The 11,723-nt window shown below is 36.4% G+C and overlaps 1 protein-coding gene across 3 annotated transcripts; it reads right to left on the reverse strand.

Moving 5' to 3' along the window:
* Window positions 1-1,085: 1,085 nt before the first annotated feature.
* Window positions 1,086-5,738, reverse strand: LOC113688783 (NAC domain-containing protein 21/22). 3 transcript variants are annotated; one of them, XM_027206579.2, is made up of 3 exons: window positions 5,256-5,738; window positions 2,807-3,081; window positions 1,086-1,821 (listed from the first exon to the last, which is right to left on the reverse strand). In XM_027206579.2, the coding sequence occupies exons 1-3, from the start codon at window positions 5,422-5,424 to the stop codon at window positions 1,321-1,323; spliced, it is 945 nt and encodes a 314-aa protein (XP_027062380.1). In that variant the 5' UTR covers window positions 5,425-5,738; the 3' UTR covers window positions 1,086-1,320. The 3 variants fall into 3 exon arrangements, with proteins under 3 accessions (XP_027062380.1, XP_071907673.1, XP_027062379.1); XM_072051572.1 differs by having other exon boundaries at window positions 1,086-1,827; XM_027206578.2 differs by having other exon boundaries at window positions 1,086-1,824; window positions 5,256-5,735.
* Window positions 5,739-11,723: the final 5,985 nt, after the last annotated feature.

The following is an 11,723-nucleotide window of genomic DNA, read 5'->3' on the forward strand; positions in this document are numbered from 1 at the left end:
TATATTTCTGTTAATTCGAAATTTTTGTATGCAGCAGCCTTTAATCCTTTTATTATTTATCAAAACCTTGCCAATTCAAACTCGTTGTGTACGTACGTGTGCTCGATCGCTGCTCTCTGTCAACTGGGTCGAGCAACGCACGTAAAGGCCTTCTTCAAAGCTATCAATGTCAAGCTGAGTGCATGCAAGTTGACCGGTGAAGGCCTCAGTTCTTATCCAACCTGCTTTGGCATTAATTAATTTGTAGTTATCTTTTCCAAGAAATGGTAGCAAATAGGTTTCCGAAATCATAAGAACTCGAGAGGAATCAGAGTTCTGGAAAACTGATCGTGAGTTTAGACTTGGTGACAAGATTTATACACTATAGTATTATGTATGAGTAGCAATATGCACTATAGTGTTCATGCATAATCAATACATACAGTTAAGAATTGCAGTTTCCTTGAAAAGTTTTAGGACATCTTAGAAGTAAGGAAATTTCTAACCTACGGCAACGCTTATTAATTTGTTATCAGCACTGCTTTAATTTTACTCATGTTAGAGAAGAAAAATATTCCTGCTCTTCCCTTTCAGCACAACTTCATAAAGATCTTGTTCTCGGTTTATTATCTTAACTAATTAGTATAACTTTTGATATTGAATAATCACTTTTTATGATATTCTCAATTACTTTTGTATACAGATTATAGATTTTTTCTAATAGTAAAAAAAACTATAGAATTCATCGTCGATCGAAGAGTAGCTTTTATTGATTTTGATTATTTTTTTAATCACTTAACATATTCAAGTAATATAACATTTAAAGTAAATGAGAATATATAAGGTCAAAATGTCTAGTTAAAAATTCAAGTGATGATAGGGGTATTTTTATCTTTTTTTTTTTTCCACGTGGTGAAACTGTCAAAGGAAGGATCATTAACATATGCACAGCCTCATTAATTAATTTGAATAGGGATTCAGGATTATTTTAAGATCTTAAAATTTTGTTTATCCTTTGTGATGAAGAAGAAAAATTAATTGCGTTAAAAACTTGTTGAAGGAAGAGGAAGTGACATAAAGCGCATAAGAATACGAGATATGGAAAATGAGATGCTGAAGAAGAGAAGAACACGGTGCATATTTACTTTCTTTTTGTGTGTGTGTGTGTGTGTGTGTTTCGATTGTCCTACACATATCAGATATTAATAATACTTGAAGAAAAACCAGGTCATATATATATATATGTACATAACCTAGAGCAATGGAATTAGTTTTAATTTGTAAACAAATAATCCCACCAGCCCGGAGCGACCCGGCCCAGCTCCGTAGCGTTGGAGTGAATCAGTATTGGTTATTCCACATGGTAGAAAGCGCCACTTCAGATAAAAAACTGTCGGAGGTACTTGCTTCCCCAAAGCTTGGAGAGCCTTTGACGTTTGGGGAGGCATTTTCCATCCTCGTAAGTTGGTTCAAGACAGCCTTTATGACCTTTTGTTCACGGCAAGAGGAGCTGAAATATGCTCCAAAGTCTGGTATGCCTCCAAAATTAAAAGTGGGCATGTTCTTGGTGGAAAAGCTGGGAACGTCCATATGGGCGAGGTATGAGAAGGGCTGGCTGTTGTTGTTGGCTTGGTCGGGTGAGAAAATGGAGAAGCAGGGCACTTGCTCGTGCTCGTTGGTATTGGTCTGAGTTTGGCCGAATTTGAAGTAGGGATCCATTAATGGGGGCAAAGGTGAAGGGCTAGTCTCACCATCGTAGCTGTTCATGTCCATGCCTTGTTTGGCAGCAATAATATTATTGTCTCTATTCTTGAAGAAAACCCTGCATAACACCCAATCCTCCTGCTGCTTTCATGCAAAACGAACGCAAATATAGAGTATATTTTAGCTCCACTTATAATATTATGTTACACTGATTGAAAAGAAAGACACAAAATTAAAGAGAATAAGAGAGACGTGAAACGGACAAATATGGTAGCTGGAATTTAGGAAGATGAACAAATTGAAGCAAATTTCAGCGCCTGAGCAATTGCTCGTCTTTAGGGTTTTGTATTCATATCATGAAAATTGAGGCTTAATTACGTCAACTTAATTTAACACGTACCGTCTAATGGGACTCGGAAAATTAAAATTTATGTTTCAAAATTATCTTCACTTTGTTCAAAACAAAAATTCTTCTATCAAGTTTGTTGAACCTATATTAATTACCATTCGTTTTTGGATACACAATGCGTTCTCCCCTTTCTTAATCATGGGTTATTTGGGTTGGGAAATCTTCGAGCAAGCCAAGAGCCAAAGGTTTCCGGCGCATAAGGATTAGGAAGCATAATGGAATTTCAGGGCACTATAAAATGTTTTGCATCTTGAGCGTTATTATAAGAGAATAATAATTAGACAAACACGGACACTCCTAAGGATTATGTACTAGCATCGATCTTTGACTTTGTCAGAACTGATGAGACAAAATTTTGATGCTGTGCCAATAAGAAATTCTCAAAAACTATTTGCAGAACTGTTTTTTAGCGCAAAAAAGATTCCGAGTCAGATGTCAGGAACTTCATAAAAAAGACGAGACATACTAGTAATAAAATCAGAGGGTGGCTATTGACCACTGATCAAATTTAACACTCATTCGGCCGATTAAGTACCCGTCAGATTCCCGATTCAATTGGTCCACTCCCTTAAAAGAGTCGCTTCCCTTTATTCTAAATTACTAACTAACCTCAGTATGGTAAACTGTCAAAGTTAGGACTTCTAATTCTCACCCTTTTTTTTTTCTTCCCTTTTTCCAGTAAAAAAAATTTAAGGAAAGGGGGAAGAAGAGTACCTTGAGAGAGGAGAGTTTAGGAGGGCCAAAGGGACCTTCAAGGCGGAACTCATGCATGACCCAATCAGTTTTTCTTCCCTTTGGTGCTCTCCCTTGATAGAACACCAAGGTTTTCCTCATCCCCACCAGGGTACCCTTGCGCAGCACCGGCCTGTCTTTTCCGGTGGCCTTCCAATATCCCGATAACGTAGCTCTATTTGTTCTCAATCCAGTTGCATATTTCCGGTCACGCTGGCTGTAGAAATAATACTCCTTCCCCCCTACACACGCATTTTCTGCTCCAAATCCAATCCATGCATCCATTAAAGATATAAGCAAATTAATCATCTAAGCCAAAAAAAAAATGTGGACATGAATCAAATATAAAAGCGAGAATCAAGACAGGTAAAAAGAGAAATTCACTGACATCATAGCAGGGGCAACGATGTAACGGGGACGAAAAATACCACTTGCTAAAAGACGCGTCAGTAAGTGCGGAAAAAGGAGCTATGGCATCACGACGACTAACTGTTTTTGGCGGAGAGCTGAGAAACCCACATGAACCCTGAAAATGATCCCTCAACTTCGCCCACTCCAGTGATTACGGGTGGAGGCCAAAGTGTCAAAATCTCCAAAACGCACCCCACGCATCCCTCCATAGGCCATATGTGCAAGTGGAATGATTAATACGGGATTATCTATATCTTTTTTATCGACAGAAACATGGCAATTTGCTTGGAGTGCCATATAGCTAGCTAGCTCAAATGATCAAATTTTTCTACCCATATCCACCGATGTTCCTATCGGCATATGAGATAGCCAGGCGTGACCAGATACGGTAAGTACTGTGCGATATAGCTGGGATTAGTTAGTACAGGGCTTTGATTTCCTCTTATCTGTAACTAAGTATTTAGGTTTTGTGTACGTGTGTGTGTGTGTGTTTAACCTTCTTAAAAATGTTAGTCCTCGAATATTTGTACTTCAATTCCCACTTCTTGTGTTCGTCCTTCCTCTCTCTCTAGGTACTACCAGCAGCCTTTATTGGCACAAGAGGGCAGCTAGAAAAAATAACTAGGAATACTTCTTTTTTTTTTTTTTTAATCGATTGTCATCATATAAACCTATTCCCACTTTTATTCTAAACTATTTCGGAAAGATAACCATGTTGGGTCACGAATATAAGAGAAATTATATTAAGTAACAACTTTGATGGAAAGTAAGATTTAAATCATTGACTTTCCATCACACAAGACATGTAGTGTCGACTATCCGAGAGATGGTTACAATAAATGGATAAACAGTAATATTCTTAAAGATAATAGTGGTGTGTGCCTTCGAGGAAGACAAGCCTGTTTAAAATCACCCCAGTACTACGTAGGGGAAAGAATTACTCCAACATCACAATCTCAGGGTCATGAAATCTTATTCCTCTACCTGAATAATTAAGTGGCTAATTTTTGGTGGGCACTGCACACGCGTATGGTTGGTGTTTCATGTTAGTGAAAACCCCTGGAGGTAGAAATTAGTAGAAGATATCATGACTTTGGCTTTTGAATTCTTATCTCCAGTCACCATCACCATCACCATCTTTTGAATTGGTTAGCAAGTATCAGTACTGCTTGTCGAATTGAATAAACGCATATTATGCAATACAAAATAACTGTCAATTTCCTCAAAAAGGTGATTGAATGAGAAAGCAGCGCTAAGCGACTAAGCAAATGGGCATATATCATTGGACGCAGTTAGTTTGCTGGGGCACGTGGAGAAGAGCACAGAAACACGTACTGTACTACTACTTTTTATTTGATACAAATTTATGCAGCTATGTGTTGTCTGACTAAATTTCCTATTATTCTTGTGGAAGAAACTATTGACCATGGCAGCAAAATTATTACTGTTGGGATCTGTTGCTTGTACCATTTGTAAACGCATCCCAAAAAATGATATGTTACTATGTGCCTGCCTAACAAAACGAGAATAACAAGTTATGACAAGGTGCAACAGCAGCAGGAAAGACATGGTCGTATCTGGAACTTCGTTTGCCTTGTGCAACTACAAGTATGTTGTTGGACGGACATTATTCTTAACAAGGTCATTTGGCCGGGATATTTAACTCCCAAAACAAGATGGTCTGCTATGTTATCACGCGAGGTGCGGAACATTTATTGGTATTATTCCGTGATTTTTCTTGGACCAACCAGGTAGCTTTCATTATCTTCACAAAGAGGACAATCCAACGTAAAGCACTAACTTCAACATATCCTAAAGAAGTTGGATAGGCCATATGATAGTAGTCCTAGTAGATTAGTGGCTCTTTCTGAGGCAAGAAAAAGAACTGACCATAACAATTCAAAGTGCTGATCATGGAAATAATCAAAATCCTACTTTACACTGTTTAACATGAATCGTCAAACAGGAATCAGATGATGAGGAGTAATTAATGAGACAGCGGGTAAAGAATGGAACTGACCAGGAATATCCCAAGGTTCACACTTGTTGAGGTCAACCTCGATCATGAGCGGAGGTTGATCACAGCATGCTACCCTTTTCATCAAGTAATCACATATCAGCTCTTCATCTCTTGGGTGGAACCTGAACCCTGGTGGCAACTTTGCCTCCACCATGCTTAGATTCATCATCAACCTCTTTTTTCTTTCTTTTTTTTTTTTTTTTGAAAACCCCTTAGAGGGAGATGGAGAAAGAGAAAAAGACAGAGGGGGTTCTCAGTAGAGAAGACGGTGCCAATATAGTGAGATATTAGTAGAAGAAGAATGCGGGATTTCTAGCAAGATACCATCTATATTTATACAGATATCTAAGAGATAAAATAAACACACTGGCTGGCTTTTGTCAGTGGCTCGTGGGCAAGTCTGCGACCTAATTAGTATTACCAGGATATATAGTCTTGTTACTTTTTGCAAAAATATTCTATGTCTACTTGGATAAGCCAAGCCTAGAATCCCACCACTTCATTCTTTTCTTTCTTTCTTAAGCAGCTATCAATACACAAATTAAAAGGGGAGAAAAAAAAAAAATCAAGTGGACGAGTCAACTGCTATTCCGTCCCGTGTAAGCGAGGTGCGTGAACTTCTAGGAGGATGCTCTTCCTACGTGGGTTGATGACGTGGCTGGACCTAAGAACTCCTTCCTGCTGAGGTGTACCTCCTCAGGGCAGGGAGCATTCCAGGGTTGCTTGCTGCTTTCCAGTTTCCATCTCTTCAGGCAAAGGCAACCTTGGTTTTATTTTAATTTCAGGTCAATTAAAATTTGGATAAATTGAGTATTGAAACTTTGATCCAAATTCCACAGGGTGTGTTTGGTTAATTCCTTGTCCACGTTAAAGTTGATATGGTATCTTGTACAAACCGAGCCACATACATTTCTATTGTAAGAGATGATTTCACTTGCAATCCAATATCTATTTAGCTAAACAACCTTAGAAGCCTCTTAAAAAATTTTAATACTCAACTTTTGGCTTTTCAGCTATTTCAAATTTTAAATTAGGCCCTCAATAATAAAAACTGTTAAATTTTGATCTTTTGATATATCTCTACAAATTGATCAGCTCCGAACGGTGGAGATAAGCAAAAGGATTAAAATTTAACGCATTTTATTGTCAAGGGACTAATTCGAAACTTAAAATAGATAAGGGAACAAAAATTAATAATTGACATAGTTTAGGGACTCTCAATTAACCTATCTATTTTATCGCAGAATCAACATATAGATAGAAGAAATTCACCTACAGTAAAGATTTGAGTCCAGACCAACACCCTCTAGAGGAGTTGGGCACCATATTAATTGTGGGGTGAGAGGTCAAGGGTTCAAACCTTACCTCCCATCAATGTGCCTCAATATGAAATTCGTTCTAAATCCATACGAGTGTGTAGTGAACTCGTCTGGTCGGATGGTAGTTCAGTCCCCGTCAGGTTTTTCCGACTCAGTTGCACCACCCCATAGAGTAGGTTCCCCCCCCCCCTTAGGAGTAGGAGTAGGTTAGGTTAGATTAAATGTGCCGTTACGACAAAAAGAAAAAAAATTTTTGAGTCCAAGATTTTTAGGGTTTTGGATTTCAATCTTTGGCTAGTAGACAAAAATCACATCCGCTCTTAATACCGTAACTATTAAGTACATAATGGATATACTATAGTGGCAGAAAAGATTTTTAATTTGTACCGGGTTAAACGTACGTGCTGCTTTTAAGTGTCTGGCCCTATTTCTTAAAAAAAAAAAAAAAAGTGTCTAGCCCTATATAAAATAACATGGGATGGACAGAGTTGGCAGAATTAGTGTAGAATAGATTAGATTATATAACTGTTATCGTCTTCTCCGACAAAAAAAAAAAAAAAAAAAAGGGACAGAATTGGCAGTTGGCACATCAATAAAACAAGCAGTCTGCGTGCTTATTATTTTGTCCATCCATTATCATCCATGTACACACATTGCCCCACTACTCCGTTTGTTGTACGTATGACCATACGTCCATCTTGAAGGATGACATTTTGGACGATATATTTTGGAAGTTTATGCAACATTAGAAGCAGTACTCCACATCATCATCATACTAATCTGCAGCATGCAGTTAAATAAACAGGAGTCCTGTATGGAAATCAATTAGGCCCATTTGATTGTTCTTGTGTGCAAAGACTAAATGCAATATACTATCTCATTCGAATAATCAACGCCAGTGGTTGTCTTAATCGGATGAGCATGATTTGAATATTTGTAGGAGTGCAGAGGGAATCCGTTGTCCAATGTGGGCAGTTGGAGCTTGATTTGTTCCTACCTTTCTCGTCTTGCATATTTCATCATTCGTCTTCGAAGAGATACAAGTTATTAGTATCAAATCATGAGTCAGTCCGTCCCCGGCCCCTTCAGTTTCTCTGCTAATTAAGTGCAATATACTATGTGTGTATGATTCTTGGATTCTTATGAAGACGGTAGCCCCCAGTTTCACTTTTCACGTGGAGAGAAGATAAACGAGGCCAATAAAAAATTGAAACAAAAAATAAAAATAAAAATAATGCAGAAGAAGCTGAGGATGGTGGCCACCATGGGCATGGGGAGGGAGGGCATAAAGTATAAACTACTGAGATTGAAGACAAACGCACGGACGGAGGTCAGATGACAAATGCACCATTTCACAACTTCTATAGATGCGACGGACGTGCATGCATTCTGGAAAAGAAGATTAATCAGTTTCGGTAACTTAACTACCATGCATTTCACACCTACAAAACCCAAAAAAAAAAAAAAAAAGTAAAGTAAAAACGTGCCACTGGGTATACGTCTTCAAATTCTATCAAATAATTAAAAATAAGAAACAACAAAGAAAATAGAGTACTTTTATTGTTAAGACTTGCTGTTACTATACGAGTTTAATTACCAGTATGATTGTCTTTAATGAATCCCCTTCATATATTAAGAAGCCGTCATAAGAGAAACTGTTCTCCTTAGTAGTTAATCATGAACCTATAGAAGGGAATATATGAAACTCATTAATTGATTCTGATTGACTTTAAATAAACATTACGTATGGATATAAGGAAAAAAAAAACGTCTATAACACTTTATCAAATGAATTTTTTCACCTTCACCTATAAAATGATAATTTTATGTCCCTTACAAAATCAAGCCGATAAAATTTAGTTTAAATCTATATATATATATATATTTTTTTTTTTACCCTGAATCAGTCACATGACTCATACATGATCATTTTTTTAGAACAAAAAGGTCAGATCTCATTTGTAGTTAAACAAGTGACCTTATTCATATTCATTTCTGCCTTCCAAAAAGTAGAATTTGACCCAAACTATATTCATTTTTTTCCTAAAAAAGTGAGATTTTATCCAATCTATATTTATTTTTGCCACTAAAAAGATGTAATCCAACTCTTTTTTAGATGTAAAATGATCGTATGTAAGTTACGTGATAGTTTTAGACAAAAAAAGGGTGGTCAAAAACTTAGATTTTGACCAAATTTTGCTAATTTGAATTCGCAAGGGGCATAAATTTAACACTTTAAAATTGAATGACAAAAAAGTTCATTTAATGAAATGCATTTTGCACGATTTTCCCTAGGTACAATTGAATTTGAAACTCATTTCTTCTCTTGAAAACCACCTACCAAGCACCTCGTAAAAAAAATTTTTAACAGTGTACAGATAGTGGATAATGGACAAACGATCCGCGGATGGGGTTTGTTTGGTGGATTCAGCCCAACAATTGGGTCAGTAATTATCTGTTTGACTTAGACATCGCAACACTGGAGGAGGAGAGCTGGAAAAATGGGCTGATGTCAATCCACTAGATCGTTTTGAGTTGCGTATTTTACCATCAACGGGAAATGTGGTACTACAAAACAAACCCCAGTTTTTGGACAAGACACCCATGATTTTGTTTGTGTAAAGTTTGAGTGATCGGCTTGACCGCCACTTCTTCATTCAAAGAATGACGACCTGATATTGATTATTGAGGATTGAGGTCAGTGGCAGAGCCGGGACGTATATTGAAGGGGTGCAATTGTCAATTTCAATATAAATCATGCTCTTAGATTTATATAAAAAATATATATAATACACATTTTGATTTGGAGATGTGTCCAAATTTTTTGTTAGAAGTAATTAATAAAAAATTTTTTGTAGAATGAAAAGGGAATATATAAAACTTTAGAAGATAATCTATATACAGAAAAGAATTTTCTTAAATCTAATGGGGCAGTGCAACTAAAGGCGAGAATTTTAAGAGGGTGCAAATATTTGTTTTGCGTTGAATAATTTTATTAGATTTGAGGGGGATAATTGCCCACCCTCACTCCAACGGGGCTCCACCGCCGCCGATTGAGGTTACGGATGCCACATGATAATTAATTTCATCGCCATGTGTGCATTTTGAGAATTTTCAAAGATAACGAGACAGTTCTAATTTTATTAAGAAATCATCTGTCTCAAAATTTTAACGGTAGCTCTAGATTGTAGGTAAGTCCCTTTGTTCCTGTCATATTAAAGTGGTAAAGTGCAAGTAATTCATAAACAACTAATAGGGTTTGTTTGGATTGCTTCATATTTCCCCAATTTTATTTGCTTACATCATCTTTACAATTTCCAATACACCTTTTTATCTTCCCAATATCTTTTTATCTCACATACATCACATCACAAAAAGTGCTACAGTAAAAATATCTCAAATAATCCCAAATAACTTACAATCCAAACAGACCCTACGAATACTAAGACTTTTACAGCCAAAATGGTGGGAGGTGTGATTTTTTAGGGTTTCTTCTTGGGCGAAAACTTTTCTTGTTATTTTCTTTTTCCAATCAAAACATGCCCGGTTAAATGTCTGTTTGGAAAGAAGAAGAAAAATATATTTTTGTGAAAATGCCCTCTCTGCGTGAGAAAATCCCCCGACTTGAAAAAAAAAAGGAAGAAATTTTATATCCGTTGAGATGGCACTGTTGCTTGTGCAGCTTCTTCGGTTGACTTCCCGCGCGCCAAAACTACTATCAAATCAAGAAGCCTTTACAGCTTACAGCTATTGACATCTCTAGAATAAGTAATTCCAAAAATGAAATCATCCAAAATATCAACACCGGGAACAGTTACTTCTAAGGCACTCAAAATAGTCTTAAACAAAAGTACTGAGAAAGAAACCACTCAGGTCTGAGGTAATGATTAGGTTACCATACATTCACCAACCTCCAGATTTCCAATTGCAAGTATTTTTTTTATTATTTATTTAGTTTAAACTTAAAGCATGAGATATACTCAGTAAGTGTACATTAATTCTTACGAGTTAAATAACTATTTAGTGGATCTTCTATTCTGTTTCCTGTGCCACTCTCTGTCCCATTTTTTATTATATTACTATTTCTCCTACATAAATATCATGTTTTAGTTCTTTTTTGTTTCCTTAAGATCCAACAACTATTAATTGCGTAAAAACATAAATACAGCAGCTTTAAAAAAGCAATATATAATAGAAAATTAAAAAATACAGTAAAAAATTCATAAAAAATCTCATTTTTTATGCATTTTGATTTTTTGAGTTTGTTAAATTTTGTGTATTATTCAATTAATAGTTATTGAATCTTAAGGAAATAAAAAAGAACTAAAACATGATGTTTATGTAGGAGAAATAGTAATATAATAAAGAGTGGCACAGGATATGGGACAGAAGATCCATTGCTGCTAAATAACTGGTCACTTGTGTGGTTTAGACTCATTCCGTAAACGCAGGAATCTGTTTTCTTTAGTGTTTTGGGGACAAAAAGGATTAATTTTGATTTGTTGCACTGCACGCAAACACAACTACAGTATATATATATATATACACACACACACACATAGAGAGAGAGAGAGAGCCACTAATTCAGATTAAACCATGGCATTCCCTTGAATTGGCGCCACTAATTCAGATCTTTCTTGTAGTGCCACTATCATCCATTGCAATAATACTACAGGCAATGAAATGTCGAGTGTAACTTTGAAGACGTGCAAGTACGTATGGTGCTACACATACACATCAAGGTTAGTTTTGACAATTTAATAAGTGAGTGTATGTATAATCAGCTGAAGGTGATGCGTCTTTTTTTTTTTTTCTTCTTCTTCTTGTATCATGTACCGGGTACTTTGAATCCAGCAATTTATGTTGGAATTTTTAGCAGTGATGGTTCAGCAGTCATCTTCACCCAGGGCCACCACTTTGAACAAGTGATAATATTTATCCTACAAAAACGATAAACATCATGACCTCGTGTGTACCATATTCGTCTTCATTAAGGATGAGATTGAGGAGAACCGGAAAGCTTTCAGGAAAGAAGAAAAGAAATTGAAAAAAAGGAAGTACAATTACAAGAAGCGAAGAGGGCATCGGGGCATTGAATGACATTTCTGTCTAACCAAGATTGACCTGAACGAGGAAGTTTCTATTCTCG

The sequence above is a fragment of the Coffea arabica genome, chromosome 5c (assembly GCF_036785885.1).
Source record: "Coffea arabica cultivar ET-39 chromosome 5c, Coffea Arabica ET-39 HiFi, whole genome shotgun sequence".
In the NCBI taxonomy this organism is placed as follows: domain Eukaryota; kingdom Viridiplantae; phylum Streptophyta; class Magnoliopsida; order Gentianales; family Rubiaceae; genus Coffea; species Coffea arabica.

What these genes read in the sequence shown, in the direction of transcription:
- LOC113688783 (XM_072051572.1), bottom strand. Translation starts at nt 5,424, where the DNA reads ATGATGAATCTAAGCATGGTGGAGGCAAAGTTGCCACCAGGGTTCAGG. An exon ending in TGAACCTTGGGATATTCCTG is followed by an intron (nt 3,082 to 5,255) that starts GTCAGTTCCATT and finishes GATTTGGAGCAG; the next exon opens with AAAATGCGTGTGTAGGGGGG. An exon ending in CTAAACTCTCCTCTCTCAAG is followed by an intron (nt 1,828 to 2,806) that starts GTACTCTTCTTC and finishes TTTGCATGAAAG; the next exon opens with CAGCAGGAGGATTGGGTGTT.